This window comes from Gracilinanus agilis, chromosome 5 (assembly GCF_016433145.1).
Source record: "Gracilinanus agilis isolate LMUSP501 chromosome 5, AgileGrace, whole genome shotgun sequence".
In the NCBI taxonomy this organism is placed as follows: domain Eukaryota; kingdom Metazoa; phylum Chordata; class Mammalia; order Didelphimorphia; family Didelphidae; genus Gracilinanus; species Gracilinanus agilis.
In genome coordinates, this window is record NC_058134.1 from 308,792,266 (window position 1) to 308,817,842 (window position 25,577).

At 51.4% G+C, this 25,577-nt stretch overlaps 1 protein-coding gene and 1 non-coding gene across 4 annotated transcripts; one reads left to right on the forward strand and one right to left on the reverse strand.

The window, feature by feature from the left end:
* Nucleotides 1–151, reverse strand: LOC123250839. Its single transcript, XR_006506462.1, has one exon. It is a non-coding gene; the product is annotated as a U12 minor spliceosomal RNA (small nuclear RNA).
* A 418-nt stretch (nucleotides 152–569) lies between these two features.
* On the forward strand, nucleotides 570–23,804 carry POLDIP3 (DNA polymerase delta interacting protein 3). Of its 3 annotated transcripts, none has more exons than XM_044677943.1 (9): nucleotides 570–647; nucleotides 9,438–9,826; nucleotides 11,020–11,105; nucleotides 13,922–14,020; nucleotides 15,405–15,587; nucleotides 16,275–16,352; nucleotides 16,955–17,084; nucleotides 21,404–21,470; nucleotides 22,497–23,804. In XM_044677943.1, exons 1-9 carry the CDS (start codon nucleotides 589–591, stop codon nucleotides 22,669–22,671), a joined length of 1,266 nt encoding a protein of 421 aa, XP_044533878.1. In that variant the 5' UTR covers nucleotides 570–588; the 3' UTR covers nucleotides 22,672–23,804. The 3 variants fall into 3 exon arrangements, with proteins under 3 accessions (XP_044533878.1, XP_044533876.1, XP_044533879.1); XM_044677941.1 differs by having other exon boundaries at nucleotides 9,438–9,825; nucleotides 11,028–11,105; XM_044677944.1 differs by lacking the exon at nucleotides 11,020–11,105 and having other exon boundaries at nucleotides 9,438–9,825.
* The last annotated feature ends 1,773 nt before the right edge of the window (nucleotides 23,805–25,577 follow it).

Below are 25,577 nucleotides of genomic sequence, written 5' to 3' on the forward strand. Positions count from 1 at the left end.
CGGGCAGATCGCGACACCCAGGCATCCCGCGAAAGTAGGCGGGTCACCTTAGGGACAACCTGTACCCGCTCAAAAATTCTTCTCACATGCGTAGTGAGGATTCGGGCGTCACCCCGAATCGTTATTTTCCTTACTCATAAGTTTAAGGCATGAAAAAATAGTGCTCCCGCGCGAACCTGGGAGGTGTCCCCAGGCCTATTAAGCTTAGGGTGAGACGGTCAGCGGCTGACTGAAAACTGCACGGACCGTCGTGCTATAATTCTGTGCGAAGAACTCCCGTCACGTCTTTTACAAGGTTTTTAGGAGGGGAGAAAGAAGCCCTTTAAACGTTCCATTCTTCGTATGTAAATAGAGAACTAGCCTCGCGAAGGCTCATGGGATACGCAGCCCTTCAGCCTCTCACAATCCGCCCCCTCCTCGCTCCAGCATTGGCCGGGTCGGAACAAGCCGGCTGTCGCGAGAGCTAGTGCGTTGGCGGAAGGATCGAGAGCCGGGCACCGGAAGTTGTTGCGTCCCTTCTCCAGTACCGATGGGCGGGGGAGCGCCGAGTGCGTGAGCGGCGCCTGTTCTCGTTTTTCGCGGCGCAAGATGGCGGACTTGTCCCTGGACGAGCTCATCCGGAAGCGCGGGGTGACGGTGAAGGGCCGGTGAGTGAGCCTCTCTTCTATCGGGGCCGCCTCGGAGCCGAGGCCCGGGGCTCTGGGGTCCTTGGGGAACTGGTCGAGGGTTGGGCGGCTGGGAGGACCCCCAGATTCTGGGGCCTCTGGTCTGGCTGGGTCGGGCCCTCCCCCAAAAGCCCGCCCTCCTTCGCCAGCGGCGCTGCTCATTGGTTAGGCCTCCGCGGCCTCGCGCGTTCCCCGCTTGCCCATTGGCTGCCGGCGCCGCCGCTCAACCCTCTCGGGGGAGGGCGGGGCACGGGACTGTAGCGTCCTGGGGGAAAGACTCCCGAGCTCCTGAAGCGGACTACAACCCCGGCCACCCCAGTGTCAGGAGCGAGGGGAGGGGGCGACAGTGATGACACCCCTCCCCCATTGCTAGGACGCAGGGAGGGAGCAATAGTGGTAAAAGGCTTGTGGGGTGCCACAACGGCAACACCCCCTTTCTGGAGCCCTAGGAAGGATGCAGTGGTAAGAGCGCCTCTTTTCTGGTGCTCGAGGAGAGAGTGCGCGATGGTGATAGCTTCCCCGTTTCTGGAGCCCTCGGAGGGGCTTAACGATGATAACCCCTCCTCCCGTTTCTAGAACCCTACCAGAGTTGTGATAGTGACCTGAGCCCCCATTTCTGGAGCCCTTTGGAGCAGCAGTGCAATAATGGTAACACCCCTTTTCTGGAGTTCATGGAGGGTGCCATGGTGCAGAGTGGCCCCAGTAATAGTATCCTATTCTGTGGCATTTTGAGGTCTGTACCGACAGGCTCCTCTCCTAGAGAGAGACAGCCAGAGCGTGGTTCCATTTCTTAAACAGTAATTCACCCTTAGTTGATTGGAGTCTGTATTTTGTAGTACTGCCAGGTCCCTTTCTGCCACCCTAAATTCAGAAGTTTGCAGGTTCCACCGTTCAGCTAAGTTGTCCCATAAACCTGGCAGAGATACTAGACGGGTTTGCCATTTCCTTTTAAAGCTCATTTTGCAGATGAGGAAACTGAGGCCAACAAGTCTAATTTGAATTTGCCACTTCCTGACTCCAGGCCTGGTGTGGCCCCAGAGTGCCCAGTCACGATGAAGGGAGACATGTTACCTTCCTAAAGAGCTTTGCGGTGGGATGGCGGTGGGAGCCTGAAAGTTGGTTATCCCTGTTCCAAACACAAGTGGGCTCCATCTGTCCCTCAGTTTTCCTTCCTTCCTTCCTTCAGCACAAGGAGAGGTTGGTATTGGGCCTGTTGAACTTTTCATTCCAATCAATCCAAACTATCATCATTTTCCCTCCTAGGACTTAGCCTTTTAGCTTTTGGTTGTAAAGATGATCTGTCTGTCTTCGTTCCTTGAAATTTCATTTCCTGAGAAGCTAAAAAAAACCTCCTTTATTGGTCACTGCTGCCCTTACCAATAAACTGAACATGTTAAGAACTTTATGCCTCAGTTTACCTTCAATCAAAGTAGCAATAACAGTATATCCTGTCTCTGCAGACCTTAGAGGTCATTTTTGCTGCCTGAGAGACTGTGGACCTCATACCTAGTTTTCAAAAATGTAATATTTTCTGTTTGTCTTTTTACTTATTTTGTTAAATATTTACCTGACCCATTTTAAATTGGTTCCTGCCTGGCTGGGGAGTATTTTGTGGGCCTCGTCGTGATTGATGCTGATATTTTGTGCCTGCCACCTGCATTTACCATGAAGTTTCTTTATCTGGGAGTTGCCCGGGTCAGTGAAATCCTAGGTTCCAGACCCTGTCCCTTAGAGATCACAGGTTTACAGAAGTAGCTGAGTTGCAATAATGATTCCCCCCATTTCCAAAAGATTGATTGCTCTAATAAAAATTCTCCTTTCTATTGAGAAAATCCAATTGATTCTGATTCCATTTTTGTAATTGATCCAATTCTATACAACCACTGCCACCACCATTTTGTGTGACTGCCTGAAGGCACCTTCCTTGGCCCTTAAGGTCAGTATGGAAAGTCACAATCTTCTACCCTAAGTTCAGTTTCTCTCTTAAAGGCAGCTAGGTGGCTCAGTGGATAAAGCTCTAGGCTTGGAGTCAGGAAGCCCCGAGTTCAAATCCAACTTCCCTAGCTGGGTGACCCTAGGCAAGCCTCTTAACCTGTTTGCCTTAATCTGTCAGAGAAGAAAATGGCAAACCTCTCTAGTATCTTTGCCGAGAAAACCCCATGGACAGCAGTGGCACACTGGAGCAACAATAAACTTCCCATTAAAGCACTTTAATTAGAAGAAGCCTGCTCTTGTAAGTTTAAGAGTTCAGTGTCCCAACACATCACTTTAGTGAAGGAAACCTGTTAATTCTGTGCTGTTGGCCGACTGGCCTTGGATAGTTGGTGGGAGTGGGTTCTAGCTTGGCTTCAGAAGTTGAACTTTCCTGGGAGTTGCTCCATGCCCCGGAAATCTGTTATCTCTGTCCCACTCACAAGCGGATGATCTCTCAAGCTTCCATCCTGGCAGCCCTATGTCACTGGCGCCCCAAATACCCACCCAGTTCCATTGTTTTCCCCTTCAAGGAGGCTGCCTTCTCATTTTGGAGACGTCACCCCCTCACTCGCGGGCTCTTAAACTTGCCAAGGAACTGAGAGACCCACCCGTCCATTGGTGATTGCCAGCCTCACTGATAAATTGCTGATGTCTTGAGCTTTGTCCTTGATCTCTACCTTGTTTTTAGTTGCAGGATTGACAGCTCCTTGGGGTTGCAATATGGTGCTTTGTGAGTCATAGTAGTAATAGCAGTTCCCATTTCCTTAGCTCTGACTCGGCCATCGCTTTCCTTTTCTCTTAGGAATTTGAAGCCTATTGAGGCACACACACCCAGGCTTGCCCTGCTGCCCCTGAGGGCTACAGTAAGGCCACACTCAGAGTTACTCTGTAGAGTTACAGTTTACAAAGCACTTTCTTTATAGCCTGACTTTGGGGATAAGAGATCAGGTCTGTGGGCCAGGAGGACGGAATTCTGCTCCCACCTCCAGCCCCAGGCGGCTTTTCTGAATAATCCTGTAGTTCTCAACCCTTGATATCCTCCTTCTCTCAGTTGCTGAGCTGGGGTGATCTGGAAAGGAGAGTTTTCTCATTGGGAGTAACCTCGACCAATCAAATCCTGGAAGAGAAGAAAAAGATGTTTTCCCAAAACAAGTTAGATCTTCCATTTTGTTTTTGTTCTGGACTTCCGATTTCCCTTTGTCCTGGGACTCTCACCCCTGCTGGCCTCCTTTGATCTCCTCCATAAATTACCCAGGGGGCACCAGTACCTTCCTATTGGTATACCCTATCCACTGGGCCATCCAACCCCATTCCCTACTCTGGGGGTGGGGGGGGGTGCTTGCCCAAGGTCTTAAGGCAATTAAGACCTCACCTAGGTCTTCCCACTTTTGATCCAGGCCATGGTTCTTTCCCCTCCTGCCTTTATCTTTGTCTTAATTAACCCTAGGGCTTAGATGCCAATCACTGTCCTCCTCTGCCTCAGTTTATTCATTTGTAAAATGAGGCTGATAATAATTTTTCTTTTGTGCTTTGAGGCTTCCAAAGGTTTTTTGCTACTTTCTCAGCTATCTCCGATGGTTATAAAGAAAGGGCTTTGTTACCCTTGCTAGTGGTTAGCATCAGTGCCTGACTAATGGATGGGAAAACTGAGGCCTTTGCTGAATGGCCACCTTTAAGGTCCAAAGAACTTCCTTAAAGGCCTTCATTCCTCTAGCTTTTCCAGGTTTAACTGTAACCTAGCCCCCCTCCCCATCCCCCAACCCCTCATTGAAGAAGTGAGACCTTGGCCAGCAGTTTGGTCATTGGCCTCTTCAGTAAGACAAATGCCCTTTACCTCAGTGCTTTCTTGATGTACTTAATGCTGCTTGGGTTTGCCTAATGTTTGAGCTGATCAAATGAGGGGTTGGTCAAAGATGAGCGGAAACCAGAGAGAGGAGAGAGTGGAACCATCATGGAACCTGTTGGATTTGAAGTGTTGGCAGGATGGATGGGCAGCTGGACTGTAAGAGCCTTAAGCCCCAAAGAGATTGAAGCTAGAGATTTGGGAGTCCTAGAAACCCTGAGCCCCTAGGGTGGGAGACAGGGGACTGGCTTGATTTTCAGTTCCCACACCACTGAGAAAGCAAGAAAACAACCATCACAGATAGGGCTAATCCTGCAAACCTCTCTGCCCTCTGAGTCCCTCCACTCCATGTTTCCTCATTAGTTCGAGGAAGGAATTACAGATGCCTAAAGCCCCAGCCTTTCACAGCCATGCTGTTATTTTGTGGGTTGTTGTCCTTCATGTACCTCAGTGCACCCCAGGCTGCTGGGTTCTTTCTGAGAGCATCCCCAGAATCATTTCTTAGGGTACATTTGACTGATCTTTCTAGCAGTTTGGCAGGGGAAGATCCAGAAGATGGAGAGAGAAGGTGGCACAGTTGAGTGAGGGTCCCTGGGACAGCCCTAGGCCTTGCCACTGCCTGTGCCTGCCCTGGCGAACCCAGGCTGATCTTCCAGGCTTCTCCCTCCCTCCCCTCTCAAACATAACTGGAGTCTGACTTCCCTTTCCACACCATGGCTCAACGCCACATTCTTTTTATCCCCCAGCTAGTTTTGCTTTTACTTGCCTGAACCATTGGAGTGAATCCCTAGCTGGTCTCCCAGCTTCTGGTCTCCTTCACAAAGCTGACAATTTCATTTTTTCTGACCCTGTTAGTCCAGAAACCTCCAGTGGCTCCCTCATGGTCACTGTCTCCTGCAGGCCTCTGGGAGCTGAAGCTCTTCCATCCACTGAGCTCCTGCCTTTCAAGAACGTTTGGCTTTTCTTCTTTGCCCCCATCATGTTGACCTCCTGTAAATTCAGAGCCAGCGCTCTGCCCCCTTTCCACGCACACCATTGACTCCTAGAGGGCAGGGTCAGTGCCTTTCAGCTCCGATGCCCCCTGGCCTAGCACACAGTGGGTTCTTAGTAGATTCATTGAATTGGGTGGGATTTGTAGCAGGACACATGAGAGGCCCAGGGTTTGGTGTGGTTAGGGAAGGACTAGGTGGGCCTAGGGGGAGGGAGGGGAGGGAGGGAAGGCACTGGGTGGAGAGTCCTAAATACTCTATTCCAAAAGGTTACTTTGTGAAAATGAGGTTTATGAGAATGAGAAATGACTGCTGGGTTTACGGATATTGCATGCTTGTTTGAAAAGTGGTTTGACCAAAAGTTATCCAACCTTCTTAGCATTTGAGAAGTTCTCCCTTATTTCCTTTCTTTCTCCCTGCTAGGAATTGGCTCCCAAGATGGTCTTGGAGGAACAGATGAGGATCTTCAGTTTCCTACAGGGCTTCTTCATTTGGGCTAGGCCAGGACTTGGGAGCCCCCTTGTTATGCTGCTAGGTCAGGCCCCTAGTCCTGTGTTTGGGGTGCTGGCCTTTCTCCAGCTGAGAAGCCCTGGCTTCCTTCGGCTTGGGGCCTTTTGGCTATGGGCCCTCTGGAAATCCCGGGCTGTTAGGAATAAACTTCTTTCTCTTCCCCCTCACACTCTTTCCATCTTCTGGCACTCATGGAAATGTGACTCTTTCCGGAACATACTGTATCCTGGTGATGCTCTCCATCGTGGGTCGTTTCTTTTCTCCTGACACGTTGCACCCAGAGGACCTTTGAGGTTTGCCTGGAGTCTCTCTGAACCCATCCACATCCTCATGCCCTCTTTAAGGCCGTGCCAGACCTCCTTTACCAAGGAGATTAAAGTCATCTGTTGTGAGCTTCCTCCTCTCTCTCCCCTACCTAGCCCCTCAGAGCTCTTCTGCAGCTTTCCATACCTGAAATGGGGGTGGCCCTTCCTGGGGCAAGGCCAGCCCCTCTCCTCTCCCTCATCATGCCCATGGGCTTGTTTGTCATTCATTACTGTTGTTGGCCAGCTTCTTTCAAGTACCCCATCAACATGCTGAGCGTCCCATTCTTCGAATACCTTCCCCTGACTCTGCCAGGTCTCTTCCCTTCAGTCCATTGTCATCTGTGGCTCATCATGGCTAAGACAAAACTTCTCATTGTCTCCTCTGAGCCACCTCCCTTCCAGATTTCCAGCTGCTACTCTTCTCCCAGTTACCCAGAGTCACAGCCTGAGATCAGTCCTTGAGGCGGCCCTCCCCTAACCTCCCTGCTAGTTCCTCCCCGCCGGCCTGACCCGCTCTCCCATCTCCCACATCCATGAATTGGACAAACTAGTCCCTGGGCCTGTGCTCCCGGCAGCTTCCTTTGGGGAATGAGGACTTAAGAAGGATTTTTGTTTTTAATGCATGGTTTCATTCCGGGCTTTCTGATTTCTGCTCTGTGGGGAGCATCCGCACTGGGTGGCGGCTCAAGCAAAGACCCAGGGTTTCCAAGACTGAACCTGGCTGGAGCACGAGGACCCTCTGTTCCGTCTGACTGTCCCTTTCTCCTGGCTTTGCCTCCAAATTCTTAGCTCCCTTCAGGGTAGGTTGGGACAGGAACTGCCTTTTCCTCCTTATTCCTCTGCCCCCCTTTCTTCATACAATACCTTGGTTTTGGCTTTGGTTTTCATGAAGATTTTATTTTACCAATCATGAGTTTTCTAAAGTTATATGAGGCCCCCTTCTTTCCCTTCCCCCTCCTGGAGCTGGCAAGCATGCAAACCACGTTTCCAAATTGGTCATTTTTGTAAGAGAATGATCCGATAAACGCACACATGCTTACCTTGTCTTTGGGCATTACCCCCACCCTGCCAGCCTCCCTGTAAGCTTCTCGTGAGCACAGATTGTGTTTGTCTTTTGATGTCCACTGACTGGCAGAGACTTGCCCAGAAGGGGTGCTCCCCTTCAGTAGGCATTGATCGATTGCCTCAAGTCTAGTAATTGTTGAATTAAATCCATATTTTTTCTATAGCGGACTGCATCAGGAAATATGTGTGGGCCGCCCACTGCACTCGGTATTCCTAATAATGCTAAGGTGGGGCCTGCTAGCTCTTCAGAATGGTGGAGTTTTAAAATAGCAGAAATGGAAAAGCAGCTTACTGAGCTGTGTTTGTTAGCCCCAAAGCACAGTGGCCCAGACATCCCAGTCAGGGATCTGGCTCTGCCAGAGCCAGGCCACATCACGTCTGGGGGAGGCAGCCATTGGGTTGGAGTTCATCTCCTGCTGTCCCCAGACTTACATGGCAGGGGAAGGGGGAACCCCAGCAGCTCTGTGAGAGAAAACAGACTTTCACTGAGCCTGTGGACGAACTGCCAAGGTCACTGGGTGCATTGGTGATGGTGGCTACCAAGGTAAAATAAAGCTGGTGCTTGTTGCCAACTAAGTCAGTGAGCATTCTTCTGGGGGAGGGGAGAGAGGGAGGAGGGGAGGCGGCCTCAGGGTTGCTGATCCCAGAAAACCAGGAGCCCCCAGGTATTGGTTGGCTGAAAGGAGCTCCAGGTCTCTCCTAGCTTCCTCCTTCTTGCCTGCCAATTCCCCACTCTTGTGCCCGACATTCAGAGCCTTCCTCAGGCTGGCATCACCACTAGCAATCTGTCAGTAAACAGAGATTAAGGGCCTACCTTGTTGCTAGATGCAGAGAGCAGGCAGTGATTGTGAGTACAACCAGAATTTGAGGCTACTAGGTGGCTCTGTGGAATCAGGAAGTTAAGAAGATGTGAGTTCAAATCTGGCCTCAGACACTTTCTAGTCAGGTGTGCCTCACTGCTAAGTGTGATCCTCAGTCTAGACAGTGTACAAGATAATAAATCAAGTTCCGATTTGTAGTGTTGGCCCGTTTCTGGGATGTGCAAGTTCCTGCTGAAAGCCTACTTCAGGGCCCTTGTCTCTCCACCATGTTAGTCATGGATGGAAGAGACCTTAGTCAGTTTGTCCAACTCCTTCCTCCTTTCCTTCTGGAAAGCAAGCATTTTGAGGTCCCAGAAAAGTGGGCCCTGGGCTGTCACTGACCCCTTGGATGGGAAAACCTCAAACCTCTTTCCATAGTCATGGTTTTCAGTGTGTAGAATTACAAAGGAGATCCGTTATTTGGAAATAGTTCTAGCGACCAATGTTTTCAGGTTCATGGACCCCGGGGCAAGAACCTCAGATCTAAAATTCCACCTCGTTATGGCTTTACCTTGTGTCCCACAGACCCAGTGTAGAGACGCCCAGACTAGTACAAAAGAGAGGGTTTGTTTGTCAGGAAGCGGGATCTGGCCCTTTGAAGAGCAGGTTAAAATGAGAACGCCTGTTGGGCAGAAGAAAGCCCGCTTCATTGGCCGATAATTTATCAGCTACTTTTCAGAGGAATGCAAAGTTCAGAAATATGACTATTTAACCACTGGGAACCTTACACACATGTGGATCTTTGTACCAAAAACATTTAAGCTGACTTGGTCAGAAAATCTTGGACAAAAAATGTCACTGTCATTCACTGGGGCGCCCACATCAGCATTCTCGCCATCCAAGAACATCAAGAGTCGAGGCACTGAAGTGACCCGTGTGCCCTGGGCGCGGCATAGGCATGCCCACTGTGGCCAAGGCCTTTGCTATCAGCCTTGAACTGTGCATACCCTTTGCCCCTACCATAATGCTTCTAGGCCTATACTCTAAAGAGAATAGAGAAAGAGGGAAAGGACCCATATGGACCCAGAAGTTATTTATAGCAGCTCTTTCCGTGATGCAGAGAATTGGAACTGATTGGGGAATGGCCGATCAAGTGTTGGGATAGGACCGTGAGGGGTTACGGCGTGAGGGCGGTGGTTTCAGAGAGGCCTGGGAAGACTTTTTGTATGAGCTGATGCAGAGGGAAGAGAGAACAAAGTGTCTGACATGTGAAATTCTCTTTCTAGACTGAATGCCAGGCCCGGCATTGGAGGCATCCGCTCTCGCATCGGGCTACCACAGACCCTTCTGAGTCGGCCGGCACCAGCTCCAGGTTTCCAACAGATGTTCGATGCTCGACAAAAGATCGGCCTCACGGACGCGAGGCAGAAACTGGGGGTCAAAGATGCTCGAGAGAAACTTGTGCAGAAAGATGCTCGCTTCCGGATCAAGGGGAAAGTACAGGATGCCCGGGAGATGCTGAACTCCCGGAAGCAGATTGTGGCACCAGAGAAGGGGACCAAAGTGGCAGATGCCCGGGAGAAGATCAGCTTGAAACGAGGTTCACCAGCATCTCTGCTGAGGCCAGCCACTGACTCGCTGCCTCCTGCCATGAAGATTACCAAAACGATCCAGGTAGGCGGGAGCCCAGGACAAGGCTGCAGGCACTGGTCACTGGCGCCAAGGCCTTCTTATGGCCACAGGGATTTGGAGGTCTGGAAGGGCTGGGGTGAGGAGAGCTGCCCTCACGTGAGGCTCCTGGCCAGCAGGCGCTGATGGCTCCACACGGAGGGAATCCAAATGAGGTCCCATCCTCTTATCAGCCAGAGGCACCCGGAGATGGAGCCGGGCCAAAAGGCAATTGTTGAGGGTTTTTTTCCTTTTCCTTTTTTTTTTTTAATAAAGACAAGGTGTAGGGACCCCACAAGCAAAGCTCCTGGTTGGGGACAGGGTGCCTGAGAGCAGATGGGCATCTCTGGGGACGACAGCCCCTCTCCCAGGCCTCGGGTCCTCATTGGTGTTCCACAGTTTCCAGCTTGGGAGCCTTTGGTTATTGACAGGCTGCCTCCAAAGGAACCCCCAAAACAGGGGATGTTGCCAGAACAGGAACTTTTCCTGGACTGCAGGCTACTGTTTGCGGGGCTCTGCCTTTAAACGCAAAGACACGCTTTAGGAGCAAATGAATCCTTCTTCCTTCCCCACAAGCTCTTCCCTTCTTGTGACATCTGATTTCAATAAAAAAAAAAACCCACATCAGGCCATGACCTCAGGCATTTATGGATTCTAGCCCATTTAGAAGAGATTTGGGCTGGAATTTTAGCTCTACTGTGGTCTTCTCTTTGTGCCATACATAGGGTGGTCACTAGACTTCTGTGACCCTCAGGCTCTTCATCTGTCAGGGAGAGGGCTGGCCTTGGCGATCCCGGGGGGCCTCTCGGTGTTTCTTGTGTCCTAGCCAGGGTCTCCTTGAAATGTGTTTTGCTGTAGCCCCTTGCTTGTGAGGGAATGTGGTCACTGCTCTGGTCTCGGGCAGCTGGTGACGGCCTCCCATTTCCTTGGCCAGGGAGAGCTCTGAGGGTGCCAGCACTGAGGTTTGCTTTGTCATTCATCCTGAGGGGCTCCATGGCCTTCGCTAGGGCGGGCCGAGCCCTCCCCCTTTCGGCTCCAAATTCCTCAAGCTGCCCGACCTCTGTGGGGAGGGGGAGGGAGCGTCCTGAGGATCCGCCAGGTAACATCATGGAACTCAGGCCGTGACCCCGGGCTCTGCGGTTAACGGGAGGGAGCCTGGCTGGAGTCAGGGGACCCACCGCTGACTTCCATGCTTCTCGTTCCCACAGCAGAAAGCTCCCCTCCCGGCTCTTCCTCATCCCGCCGGAATGAGAATCAACGTAGTCAACAACCATCAACAGAAACAGGTGGGTGTCCATTGGGTGGTGCCCAGGGGTTGGAGCCGCTGTGCATCAGGTGCCCGAGATGTTGGGGAAAGAGGGTTCTGCCACATGGGCTGGTCCCGTGGGGTCCCATGCCTCTGGGAAGGAAAGACCCACACAGCCTCCAGCACTTAGCGATGCCATCGATTTGCATTGGCCAGTTTGCTAAAGCATTTACTAAGCTTTGGGGATCCGGAGTGGAGGAGAACAAGCCCCGCTCGTGAGGCTACACTGCCTCAGTGACTAGAAAACCTGGGCCCAGTTGCTCACCTTGCTGCGGCCAAGGTAGTGACCCAGTTCTCAGCTGCTGTGTTACTTGTGGTGGCCATGGATGAGGGAGTTGCCCTTGTGACCCTCTGCTGACCTGGAGGAGAGGCCTGGACACTGGAATGGACACTTTTGCAAGCTTTTTATCAACATCCATTGGAAGGAGAGTCTAAGCCCTGCAGCCCACTGGACTTCCAGCTCCCACGGCACATGGCAAAGATGGGAGTGACCTAGTGGCCTCCCACCTCCTCGGCTCTCCCTTGAAGGGTCCCTTGGGCCTTTACCTCCTGTGTGCAGGAGCCCTGGGGATAAAATGAGGTGGGAGGAGGACCACACCACAAGCCATTCTGTACAAACAGTAGAAAGAGAACACAGGTGGGAGATGATCCCGGGGGAAGCACTAAGATTAGGGCCCGTGAGAAAAGACCTCTTCCACAAGGTGGGACTTGAAGAAGCCAGGAGGCTAAGAGAAGGAGAGAGGGAGTCCCAGCCAAAGAAAACACCCAGATCTGGTTCAAAGAACATCCAGGAGACTGGTGTCATTGAGCTTGGAGGCAGTGCTGGGGAAGGCTATAAAAGGGCTCTGAATGTCAACCAGAACATTTGTTGTATTTGCATCAGGAGGCCCCGGGGAGCCATTGAGGGCTATTGAGTAAGGGGGGAAGGAGGGACATGATCAGACCCAAACTTTAGAAAATTGCCAAGTGGGTCAGAGTGGGGAGAGCCTGGAGGTATGAGGTGATCTTTGCACCAGAGAAAAAGAGGGGCCATATTTAGGCCATGTGGCAAAAGGGAAATCCACAGGCCTTGGCACCATCTTGGATGGGAGGAGGGGACGGCGTGAGAGAAAGGGAGGAGTTCTGGCTGGCTCCAGGTTGGGAGCTTCAGGGATCAGAGGATAGTGGTGCCAGTTTAGATGAGTTCCTGCTTTCATCGAGCTCACAGCCAAGGAGACATGTCCCACCCCCCCATCCTTCATGATATAAGTAGTATGTAAGAGAGGAACAGAGCAGTGTTTTGTGGTCTTTGGGGCAAGGATTTGAGAGTCTCTTGACTGGAGCTTCAGGGCAGCCTTCTTAGACAGGGGGGCATTTGTTTGGAGCTCGAGTGAGCACCGTGCTGGTATGGGCTAGGAGGGAGGATGGTGGGCATTTCAGATAGAGAGGGGGAAAGGGGAGAAACAGTGGCCCTTTGCTTAGTCTATGGACTAGAGGGACGAAAAGTGTGAGGGATGGTGGTGCTATTTCAGGGAGGGCCAGAGAGAGTCTGATTTCTTTTTGAAATAGAGAGGAACAGCTTGACCAGTGCCGGTCCCAGATGTTGCTATTCCCAACTGTGTGAGTGGACAAGCCCCTAAGCCTTGACTTCCTCACCTGGAAAATGGGGGTGATAGCATTTGTACTGCCTAATCAGCCCCAGCACAGTGAGATGGAGAGAGCATTGGCCTAGGAGTCAGGAAGACCTCGGTTCAAATCCTACTTCAGACATTTAAAAACTAATTCCCCCTGAGCCTCACTATTCTCATCTATAAAATGCGAGTGAAGCCCCTCTTTTGAAGCATTACAAATGTTCCTTCCATGATGGGTATTGTGAGGTTCAAATCAGATCACCTTTAAGCCCATTCAGGCATTTCTTTAGGGCCTCCCTGAGCCAGGTGCTACACATTTGAGGCGAGATTGAGGCTTGGGCCATGCGGTCCCTGCCCTCGAGAAGCTGGCCCTGGATTAGAGGAAGCAACCTGCACCCAGACGGTGGCAAAAGGCAGAGGAGCTTGAGGGACGCAGGGAAGTGGGTGCAACCGAGGGCTTTGCTGTTTATTTGAAGGCTCCCTAAAAAGGGTGGGCTTTTAATAATAAACCCTTATTGGAGGCAGCTGGGTTGCTCAGTGGATAGAAAGCCAGGCCTAGAGACAGGAGGTCCTGGTTCCAGTCTGGCCTCAGACATTTCCTACCTGTGTGACCCTGGGCAAGTCACTTAACTCCCATTGCCTGGCCCTTACTGCTCTTTCTTGGAACCAATATACAGTATTGATTCTAAGGTGGAAGGTAAGGCTTATAATAATAATAATCCCTTATCTTCTGTCTTAGAATCCATAGTAAGCATCTCTTCCAAGGTAGAGGAGTGGTAAGGGTTAGGCAGTGGAGGTGAAGTGGCTTGCCCAGGGTCACATAGCTAGGAAGTGTCTGAGGCCAGATTGGAACTCAGGACCTCCAGTCTCTAGGCCTGGCTCTCCATCCACTGAGCCACTTGGCTGCCCCTTGGAATCGACATTTTGAGGTGACACTTTTGGTGAACTTATCAAAATGTGGAGTAAACGTTAAATAGTGTAAGGACCTTCACAGTCCTATGTGCATACTGTTCTGTGCATCCTTCTCTCCCTTGGGGGTGGTCTGTCATCATCCTGGTCTGCCCTGCCCTCCCCTCTTCTAACTGGGGAGACCATAGGTGAGCAGCTCTGGTGTGCAGGGGGCAGTGCCCCTCCCTCCTGTTGTCCGAGGGACCCAGAATAACAGGGCAACTCTTGGTGTCCTCAGAGCCTGTATGACATGGATGAAGATGATGAAGCTGCCACCGCCCCCATTGCTGGCAAACAGATGAAGATCACCACCACCAACAGCTTCCTGCAACAGATGGTAAGGTTCTGGTGTGAGTCCCGTTGCCCACTTTGAATAAGAAATTACGTCCTGTCACCAACAGAATACCTGGGCAGCCAGTGGGGAAATCTTCGGTTTTCTGTTTGGCTTTGAAATGGCCAGGGCGAGGGCCCCCTCTGTATCTTGGGGGATTCCAGGGCCCCTGCCACAGCTCATTTAGTCCATTTGCAGGTCCCCGAAGTGGGAAAACACAGGGTAGGAGGAAGCACAGCGAGTTAGCTGGATGAAGCTCCAGGCAAGTCCCAGACAGAAGCCCAAGGGGCGAGCTTATGGGCTCAGCCAGGGGAAACAAGCAGGGGCGGTATGCTGAGGAGTACAGAACAAAACCAGGAGGCTCCTGCCTTGCCTTCCCGGTCAGTGCCCCTCGGTGAAATACAAGCCCAGTCTGCCCCAAAGCCTAGCTTGCTGGGAATGGCACTGAGGTTTCCAGTGCTGGGTAGGTAGGGGCCCTGTGCCCACTTTCCTGGAAGATGGACAAAGCTTCAGCTTTGAGGATTTGGGTCAGCCTGAACCCAAATTGGGGCTCTCCTAGTTAGGGACATGCTCCGGCCACCCATTGGGGATAGTCCATATCCTCCAGCTTTAAAAAGTGTGAACCTTGGGGGCAGCTGGGTAGCTCAGTGGATTGAGAGTCAGGCCTAGAGACGGGAGGTCCTACATTCAAATCCGGCCTCAGACACTTCCCAAAGCTGTGTGACCCTGGGCAAGTCACTTGACCCCCATTGCCTACCCTTACCACTCTTCCACCTAGGAGCTAATACACAGAAGTTAAGGGTTTTAAGGGAAAAAAAAAAAAAAAGTATGAACCTTAGAAAAGGGCTCATCCTGCAGAGTGTAGGCAGGGAATCTCCCTATAACTACCACCCTCCCTGCAGGGGCACTCAGCTTGTTTGAAACCCCTCCACTTCCCAGCATCTGTTCTCCTGGCAGGGAGGTAAATGGGTGGATGGGTAGCCAGCCTCAACATTCAGGAAGTTGAAATCTGCCGCTCCTTTCTGTCCAGATCCCTTTGCTCATCGCTGCCCCACAGATCCTCTGAAACTTTCTCCTCCCAAGGCCCAGTGTCCCAAGCTCCCTTCATCCCTGGCCCCACAAGCCTCCAAGCCGGGATCCTTCACTTGGCCTTTTGTGTGTCCCAGACTCCTTTGGCCATAAAATGAAAAGTGTTAGAAGACAGTCTTTACGTGGATAAAATAAAATCTGTTGGATCTCAGAAAGTGCCAGAAGTGACACAGATACAAGGGCTCGTTTCTCCCATCTGCCTTGGCAGACCCTCTAAAATCCATGGGTGCCAGGTTGGGAAGTGCAGGTCTGGCATATTGGGAACTGCCTTGACTCACTCTGCCATCTTCTCTCTGCTTAGGCGGGGCTCAGCAGCTCCAAATTCTCCTTATCCAAGACTCTTCCTCTCACCAAAGTTGTCCAGAATGACACGTACACAGCCCTTCCAGCCCCGCCTTCCCCTCTACGGACGAAAGCCTTGACCAACATGTCCCGGACTCTGGTGACCAAGGAAGAGCCCCCCAAAGAGATGCCCCCTGCCGAGGTGGGTGCCAGGGGAGAGGCTGAGTGCTGGGGCCTTGGTGCTGCCTCCATCCTTCATTGTCTCAGGGATCCTGGGACAGTCACTTCCTCCTCTATAAGAGGGCAGAGGACACTTGCTGCTTCCCTTCCTTCCCAGAGTTAGGTGACATGGAAAGCAAGTGGCTCTGTGCAAGAGGAGGCAAGCAGTCAGAAAGTGAAGGAAAGGGGATCCTTCCCAGCCATGGCCATCGGGGCTAGTGGGCTCACCTTGGCTATTGCCCACAGGCTCCTTCATCTCTAGAAGTGTCTGGAAAGATGTTAGTCTCTTCTTTCTATAACTGCCCTAGATCTTCCTGGGAAGAGCTCTGGAAAGGAGAGCATGGAGTGTAAGATCTGAGCTCCAATTCTGGCTTAGACATAACTACCAGAGACAAGCCACAATATGAAGCCCAGGAGAGCCTGAATTGCTTCTGTGATGACCAGGGGCTGGGTGAGGGTTGGGTTATTCCTATCCTGTCTTCCTCATTCTGCTAAAAAACATGAGCTGGGATGTACTGGCCTCTTGGATCCTGCAGGACTGCTCCCTGACACTGAGCCTCCTCTCCATCTGTGATAACACCTCTCTCTTTCTCTCCTCCCTCCGTCCCCCCAATACCTGGGTGGGTATGCCTGTTCTGGCTCTGGGACAATTCTTCTGTTGGTGTGGCAGCCCATCTTTAGCCCATTGGAAGGTACCAAGATGACTGTGAATAACCTACACCCTCGAGTCACTGAGGAAGACATTGTTGTGAGTACCCTTGTCTGCTAGGCTCAGTGGAGCACCTCTGGCTTGGGGCAGAAGCTGCCTCTTCTGTTGGGACAGACTCACCTCTGCCCTCTGGGACTTTGATCATTTCTATTTGGGGGAGCAGGGGGTGTTTAAGGATCATTTTCAAAACAGAGAGGATGTCGAGTTGTTCTGCCAGAGGGGTTAGGTCTGCAAAGCCTGGTTTTGCCCACTCCCCTCTCCCAAACAAAACAGCTGAGGGAATGACAAAGCAAACTCTCTGGGTAGGGGCTCCCTTTTCAGCTCTCTCCTACTCTTAGCCTTTCTTCAAAAGCCTGGCTGGCCTCAGGGTGACTCTAGGGGATTTTAGGAAGAATCATGCTATTAACAGACTCTTCCTGCCCAGTTTCCTTTAAACAGTAATATTAAAGCCCATTGGATGTGCTGTACATGTTGAATCTGTTATAGTGATAGAAAAGCCAGCTCTGCAGAGTAGAGATGCTCATGGGCAGGGGCCTTTCCTTCCTGCAGTTTGGAATGAAGCACCTGGTGACAAAGGGTGAGAGTGCATCTGCTAGGCCTTGGGGAGAATCCACAGCTTTGACTCCCTTTGGGTTTCTCAGGAACTTTTTTGTGTGTGTGGAGCCCTGAAGCGAGCCCGCCTGGTCCATCCTGGGGTGGCCGAGGTTGTGTTTGTGAAGAAAGAAGATGCCATCACTGCCTATAAGAAGTACAACAATAGATGTTTGGACGGTAAGCCCAAGTGGAAGAGAGGCCAATTTGGTTTGTCTGGCTCTTTTCCCCCTTCATCCCCAAACAGTGAGGCTGCCACCACTGGGATACTGGGAAGGCCAGGCTTCTTGGGAGATCATAGTCATCCTTTTCTGAGAATCCCAAGTGCTGCTAGAAGGAGATTGGGGATCCAGGGGGGTATTTTTTCCATGGTGGTCTGTATTTTATTTTTTTCAAATAACATGTAAAAATAATTTTTAACTTTCAGGGTTTTTTTTTGTTTTGTTTTGTTTTTTAATTTGATTTCAAAATTCTCTCCTTTCCTCCTCCCCAAAATGGCAAGCAGTTAGGTAGAGGTTGTACATGTACAGTCATGCAAAACATATCTCCATACTAGCCATATCACAAAAGAAAATACAGACAAAACCTCAGGAAACAAAGAAAGTTAACAAAAGCACATTTCACTCTCCCTGCTGATTTGATTCTCTCTCTGGTGGTGGAGAGTATTTTTGGTCATCTATGCTTCAGAATCGTCTTGGATCAGAGTCCCAGTTGATCATACAGTATTACTGTCACTATGTACAGTGTTCTCCTGGTTTTGCTCACTTCCTTCTGCATCAGTTCATAGAAGTCTTTCCAGGTTTTTCTGAGCTCCTCCTGCTCATTATTTCTTATAACACAGTAGTAGTATTCCATCATAATCATGTAACACAGCTCATTCAGCCATTCCCCAATCAGTGGGCATCCCCTCCTTTTCTAGTTCTTGGCAGCTTTTTGTTCTTTGATACATTCCAGAAATCACTCTCCCAAAAATGTCCCTTTCATCTCTGCCTCCTCCTTAACTAAGAAGTGTGTTATGTTGACGTCTGTACCTTCTGCTCAGAGGAGGAAAGAGACATGGTTTACCACCCACCCTCTCTGGTCAAAGTTGGTTCTACATTTGGTCCACTCTCCATCACTGTGTATAAAATCCAGAGGAAGAAGAAACTGCCTTTTGTGCCTGGATGCATGTTCTTTTAGAAAATCATACCCATCTTCTCTGGTTCCTAGAAGTCTGCCCAGGATTCTGGGCCATGAACTGTCTCAGAGTTCTTCATTTCCCTAAGGAGCCCCCCAAAGGGCTCCGAGTTCAGGAGGTGCTTGAGGAAAGGTTTGGGTGGGGGATCCTGCTGGACACAATTGGAGCTCTGATACAGGGCTTCCTTTACTCCTGACCCTGCCCAAGGATGAAAGGCAGGGGGCAGAACTGTTCAGTTCACCAGTATCTACTATATGCAAAGCACTGTGCTTACTAGAGGAGATGTAGAGTGGAAGTCAGACGGTCCTTGTCTCTTGGACTCTCAAGGGGAGATAAGAGATTGATCTAGAGCCTCAGGGAAGATCAATATGGCCTAGAGGAATCAGGGTAACAAGTTTAAGCTGGGTTTTGAAGGGGACAGTTAGGAGCCCAGTGAGTGGTAGACAGTTTGGGCATGGGAAGTGTGTGGTTCTCACTCCAGAAGCAGAGCAGGGTTCTCATTACAGCTTTGAATCCAGACAGGAATCTCAGACCAAGGGGAGCCTATACTTCTGTCCTTTCCTAGCTGCCCAGTAGGGGCAGAGTCTAGCAGCATCCAACTTTGCTCAGATCCAAACCCAGGTCAAGCACTTGCAGGATTCAGACTAGGGGTAGCCATCAGATTTTGGCCTGCATCAGACTGTTCTGGGAGCACCAAAAGCTTATAGGTTCCCCGCCAGAGCTGTCTCTGAAGATCCTGGAACACCACCACTCAATTCCTTAAGAAAACAGCAACAGGATCTGCCCTTCCCTCCAAAGTTCTCTGCCTTTGGCCTTAACATCAAGGAAGGATGGACAAATAAATAAAAGAATCCCTGCCTGATGAATTATTACAACATGGTGGGAAGCTCATGACACAAACCCAGAACAAGAGAATGACACCACAACATTGACAAGTCGAGCCTCAGAGGAAAGTACAGCCTGGGCACACAATCAACCAGAATTCCTGGAAGAGACAAAGCAAGAGTTGTAAAATACTCTTGTAAATGAAATGAGATGCTCTGAGGAAATTGAAAAAGAAAGAGCTCCAGAAGAAACAGAAAGGACATGAATAGTGTGATAGAGGGGTGCGAAATCTTGCCCAAGCAACAAACTGAAAATCAGAATGGAACAGACCACTGACTCTACCAGGCAACAAGAAATATTAAAACAAGTCAAAAGCCTGAAAATAAAAGATCTCGTGGTAAAAACAACTGAACTGAAAAACAGATTTGATGAGAAAAATTAACTCACTGGGTTATCTGAACATCATGACTACAAAAAAGAATCTAGACTCCTCTTTGAAGAAATCTTAAAGGAAAACTCTCTACATTTCTTAGAACCAGAGGACAAAGTAGAAATGGAAAGAGGGGGCATCCTCCAGGTGGCTCAGTGTTTTGAGAGCCAGGCCTGGAGACAGGAGGTGCTGCGATCAAATCTGGCCTCATACACTTCCTAGCTATGTGACCCTGGTCAAGTCACTTCCTCTAGCCCTTACCACTCTTCTGCCTTGGAACCAATACACAGTAATGGTTTTTTCGGTTTTGTTTTGTTTTTTAAAAAAAGAAAGAAAGAAAGAAATGGAAAGAATCTGCCAGTCATCTCCTGAAAGAAATCCCAGAATGAAAACTGCCAGGAATACATCCAGGATCCAGGGCTTCTAGGTCAGATGATGATGATGATGATGATGATGATGCAGATGATGCAGCATACAGCCATAAAGAAAGAATTCCAGTATGGAGGAACCACAGTCAGGACCATACAGAGTTTAGCCACTGCCTCTAGAAAGCAGCAGAGTACTTAGAATATGATTTTCCTTAAGGCAAAGGATATGGTCTTATAGCCAAGAATAACTTTCCCAGCTAAACTAGACACATTTTCCTCCATAGAGGAAAAAAATAAAATCTTGAACAAAATAGGCTTCCATGTATTCCTGATCAAAAGTTCTGAGCTGTGGGGGAACTAAACTTTTGTAGAAACAGGTATTGAGAGAAACATTTAAAAAGAGAACTGTGAAGGACCATTTGCAAGAATACGCCACATTCAGATATGGGGAGATGATGCCTGTGTCCCCTCTGACGCTGATCACTGTCAGGACTCGCTGAGGGAATCTGATTAAGAGAGAAGGCCAGCCTGGCAGCATGTGTGATGATCCTAAGAGGGGAGTGGAAGAAGATGGAAAAAGGAATGCTCTGGGGGACAGGAAAGGAAAATTCAAATAATTCTCCAGTATATCAGAGTGCACAAGTAGATCACCATCTGGACAAACGAGGAGGAAGGGCTAGGGAGGAAGATTGGGGAAAGTACTGGACTGGTCAAAGGAGAGATGAACACACAGAATGTGGAGAACACATGTCACTCAGGAGGGAAACTGGGAAAGGGGAAGGGGGTGCAGATTGAGGAAATCAATAAACCAACTTTAAGGATGTACACAAAACGCTTATAATGCTTTGAGGTGAATTAGAAAACAAGGGCATGCCCGTCAGTTGTAGTCTGTGATTGTGATGGAATACTGTTGTGCTGTAAGAAGTGAGGAAGGGCATGGCTTCGGAGAAACCCAGGAAGATGGTTCTGAACAAAGTGAGGTGAGCAGAACCAGGAGAAGGATCTCTACCATAACAGCCCTTAGCAGCTCTCCTGAAGCCTGCCGGCCACAAGAAAAGTGAACCACTCAAGGTACAGAAGGATGCAGGTGCTTCTGGATGAGGCTGATGGGGCATGTGTTTGCTTAGCTTAAAAAAAAAATGGAGGAGGGGTAGATTTTTGTTGATTAAAAAAATAAGATATGGTCAGAAACAAAAGCTGTTGCCAAGGTGATGAGAGCCGAGCAGAGCCCTAGCATGAGTGTCAGACTCCTGATTCTGGTCTGGCTCTTCAGCTTTGGCCATGGTCCCCCTTTCCCAGCCTCCTTTCACCTTTGCTGCACTGCCTGTCCTCAGGGGTGGTTGTGAGGAAGGTGCCCTGTAAATGTTGGTGTTGGGGTTCCGATAAATGTGACAGGAGCCAGAGAGGAGCTTTGGGAAACCAGGTGGTTCTCATTCCTTCTCTCCTTCCTGTAGCCATTTTCTCTTTGTCATTGAGCTTTGGAGCTTTCCCTTTTCTGCCCTAGAGAGCAATTGTTTCAGGGTGGGCCCTGTCTAGTCTGTGGGCCAGAAGCCTCCAGCTCCTCCAGTTGTGTTGGTGTCCTAGGGAGCCTTCTTGGCTTGGGGTGCCTGAAGCTAAGCTATAGTCTCTTTGGGTCTCAAGGAGGCTTTTGGCCCAGCCTCAGCAGAGTTGCCAATGGTGTTTTCTTCCTGGTTTTCAGGGCAGCCCATGAAATGCAACCTTCACATGAATGGTAGCATAATCACGTCGGACCAGCCCATCTTACTGTAAGTACCCCAAGAGGGCTTCTGGACAGGATGACGTGCATGCCCTCTGCTGGAGTTCTGGGGTTGGGTATGGTGGGCTTGAGGCTTCCACATCACTCCGCCTGGTCTTGTGTCCTTGCCTGAGGATTCTATCCAACAGGATTCTGAGCTGAACTGATAACTGGGACTGTTAGCTTAGGCCAGGGGTCGGCAACCCTTTTGGCCGTGAGAGCCATAAACGCCACCTTTTTTAAAATGTAATTTCGTGAAAGCCGTACAGCACTCACAGGGCCGCTCCTGTAACAACGCCTGAAAAAAATGGACTTCATGGCTCCTGCAGAAAGAGCCAGATATGGCTCGAGAGCCATTCGTTGCTGACCCCTGGCTTAGGGCGTTGAGCCAGGCTAGTGAGGAGAGATGCCATTTGACATAGCCTAAGGTTGGCCAGCCCAGAGGGACTCCTTGGAAGCGAGTTCAAGTCCTGGTTTGGCCTTTTTATTGCCCCAGGGTCCTAAGGCAAGCCTCTTCACTTCTTTAAGACTCAAGTTTCTTCATCTGTCAAATGAGGTGATGGAGCCATGTTCTGTTTCTGCCCTTACAGAGTTATTGTGGGGAGTGTGCCTTGTAAGGAGGCCTTGATGGAGGGCCGGTTGTATTCCTCCCTTGCTGCTAAGAGAAGTGCCCTGGGCTTTGGGGGCACCCCGATGCTTGATTCCCTTTGTCAGAGGCCTTTAAGAGGGGCTGGTATGAAGTAGTAAGCCGAGCTAATGGGGCCTCACTGACACACTTGATCAAGAGACCTCCAGAGATCTGGGAGCCAGCAAGCAGGCCAGGCTGAATTGTGTCCAGAATGCATGGCAGAGGCAGTGAGGGACAAAAAGGCTTGATCTGAAGTCCAGATACAGTCTGGCACTCCCCAACACCTCCCGCCTACCAGGCTTTTGGCAGGAGCTCCTTCACACCACGCCTTCTAGGCAGGAACAGTTGCATCTTTCAGGTAAGGAAACAGACAACCCCCCCCCCACACCCCCCCTGTCTTCCCTGCAGGCGACTCAGCGATAGCCCATCAGTGAAGAAGGAGGGTGAGCCCAGGAGGTTGAGCTCCGGTACCTCGTCTCACCCGCCTGCAGAAGTGGACCCTGACACCATCCTGAAGGCCCTCTTCAAATCCTCGGGGGCTTCGGTCTCGGTGCAGCCCACGGAATTTAAGATTAAACTTTGAGAAGGGAATCTTGGCCGCCGGAAGGCGGGCAAGGAAGAAGGCCATGGCTGCCCACCCACCTGCCCACCTGCACTCTCTCAAAAGACAGGCTCGAGGCGGCCTCAGTCCATGGCCCGCAGGCCTGCTGGCATGGGCAGAGTCCACAGGAGCCCGTGCGTTTCTCATGGGACCTTGCTGGCGCTGGCCAGCTGGGAGTGACTTTCTTTCTGCACTCATGCCCTCCCTTGTACCATAGTGTTTTCTTTAGGGTGTGTTCTCTCCTTTTTCCTCTTCTTCCCTCCCTCTTAGTTGGGGTTTTCGCTTTGTTTTGTCAAGTCTGTTCCCTTGTTCAATCTCCAGGCCACAGAGTGCCCTGGGATCTCCTGGGTGCCTGAGAGCCTCTTCCCTCTAGGGAAGAGCCAGGCTTGGGGATGAGCTCCTCTGAGCCTGCGTCTCACCCCTTTCCGGCTCCTCTGGGGCTCCTGCTGCTAGTGGGAGCCAGGTCATCACCAAGCTGAAACTGGTGGGTGGGATGCCCGGGAAGGAAGGGGGCCCAACCCATTCCCATGGCCCCTGCACTCTGCTTGGCTGATCCGGAGCTCAACTTCACTACTGAGAGGGCCTAGGCCACAAGGAGGGAGAAAGGGCCCGTTGCAGGTCTGCCTTAGGGGCCAAACAAGTCCCTTTCTGCCTCCCCCTCAAAGGAGCTTCAAGCTACAGCTGGCTCCTCAAGCCCGAGACATGGGGCGTCCTGAGGGCCTGGGCCATACCTGAAACGTGGAATGTCCTGTGGGCCAGGCTGTCCTTGCCCGCATCTAGCCAAATGGCCTGTGGGAGTCCCTGTTTCTTGTCTCGAAAGTTGTCTGACAGATTTGGAAGCAGAGATGACACGGTCCAGTGGAGGCCTTCCCGGAAGAGGCCGGCCACCTCTAAGCCAGTCAGGCATCTGCAGCAAGACCTCCCTGCAGCCAGCAGCGCAGGAAAAGGAGGTGGCCACAGACTCATTTCTCTCCGTAGCTTTCAAATGCCCTGGGGAACCCGAAGAGGGTCCCAGTGTGGGGAGGCCTCCCAGGAGTCAGCCTGGCCCAGCTCAGCCCCCTAGCTCTGTGTGTGGTGAAGGTGGCAGCAGCAGCAGCAGCAGCAGCAGCAGCAGCAGCAGCAGCAGCAGCATTCCTTCCTCTCCCTCTGCACACAGCAGGACTTGCTTCCCAGGCAGGGGCTGGGGTTTGGTTTGATTCCTTGAGCCTGGCCTCCCTCTTTTCCCGTTTGGGTCGCCTTCCACGTCTCGTTTTTGTTTGGAGGGAGAGGGAGGAGCATTGAGTCAGAAAAGACCGTGTATTCATCTGTTTCTGAATAAACGTTTGTTATACCTAGAGCGGCCGGCTTCTCTCTGAGGGCCCGCTCCCTCCATGGCTGCCTTCTAAGCCACTGCTTGGGCAGGGTGCCTGGGCAGGCTCGGGAGCCAGAGGGTAGTTGGGAGCACCCTTGCCCTCCCTTGTCCGATGAGGGGGTTGGGCCAGCTTTGCGCCAAGGTGCCTTCCCGCACCTTGGGGATGGAGGAAGCTGAGGAAGCAGATTAGACACCCTCCCGTGCCTCCGTCCTCACAGGCAGGCCCCAGTTTATTCACCCAGTTGGCCCATCCTGGCCAACCCTGAATCTTGGCTGGGCCCTCCTCCAAGTGCAGCAGGTGAATGCAGGGCTGTCTAGCAATCAGGCCTGGACTCGGAGGGAGCCAGATGGCCCATCGGGGCCCTGCACAGCCTGGGAAAGCCAGGCCGAGTGTTAGTTTGGGAGGCTACAACCGGCGGCTCCAGGGAACAAGCTGGAGATGAGCTGCCCCGTCCATAAAAGGGAGGCCAGGCCAGGCCAGACAATCCTCTGAGGCTCGGGGATTTGAGTGGCGACGGGGCAGTGTGGCTCCAGCCCTTCCAGAAAAGTTTCCCAGGAAGTTGGAGCCCCTGCACAATTGAGGTGCTGATTTGCTCACAAAGATCAACATGCATACAGGTCTGGTAAGCCTAGATTCAAGAAGCCTCGAGTTCCAATCCTGCCTCGGACACTGTGACCCTGGGCAAGTCGGTCTCTGTCTTAGTGTCCTCAATTGTAAATTGGACTTAATATGGCATCTTCCTTTTGAAAGAGGCTTAGTCCGGTGCCAGGCACATAGTAGGTGCTCTAGAAATGCTAGCTAGGGTTATTACCAACTTTGGGCAATTTCAGGTCTGGCGCTGTCCCCCCCAAATCGGGAGTTTCCAGCCTCCTCTCTTAAGGCTTGCCATGTAGGGCCGTCTCCCACTCATTAGCACTTTGGAAGGGGCGCCTCCCCTCTGGGAATCAATACCGAAGTATCGCTTCTGAGACAGCGAGCTGGAAGACTCGGGCAGGTGGGCTTGGATGGCTTGGCCAGGAAGACTACCCAGTTGGGAGGTGTCCGGGCCCAGATTTGTACCCGGCTCTAGCCGGACTCTCTTCCCTGAGCGGAGCTGTGTCTAGCCACGTGGCCTCCAGCCTGTACTTGGAAACTGGACTTGTTACATTCTGTTCTGAGGGAATTTCGTCCTACTATGAAAAAGAAAGGTGCGCCGGGCCAGGCGTGGGCCGGGCACAGGGCGCCCCAGCAGAGAACTGGAGGCTCGGGGAAAGCTTTTACGGGAAGAAGAGGAAGCTCGGGGCGGGGGGCTCCCTTTCTGCCCGGGATGACCCGAGAGGAGGCGGGGACAAGTCCAGGCAGGGGTGTGTTCTGGGGGACTGCCCACGCCCGTGATTCCCGCCACGGGCCCGCTGCCTTCCTCGGTCAGCCCGGGCCTGGAGTGGCCCCGTTATCTGGGGGACAATCCAGGAGAGCACAAACCAGTGCAAACAGAGCGGCAGGGATCCAGAGTGACTGATGATGCAGAAATCTGGGCCGAGCTGCTGAGAGCTTCTG

Coding starts and splice junctions, on each gene's coding strand:
- POLDIP3 (XM_044677943.1), top strand. CDS start 589: ATGGCGGACTTGTCCCTGGACGAGCTCATCCGGAAGCGCGGGGTGACG. Junction 9,827..11,019: donor GATTACCAAAACGATCCAGG/TAGGCGGGAGCC, acceptor CATGCTTCTCGT/TCCCACAGCAGAAAGCTCCC. Junction 17,085..21,403: donor CAACAATAGATGTTTGGACG/GTAAGCCCAAGT, acceptor CCTGGTTTTCAG/GGCAGCCCATGAAATGCAAC.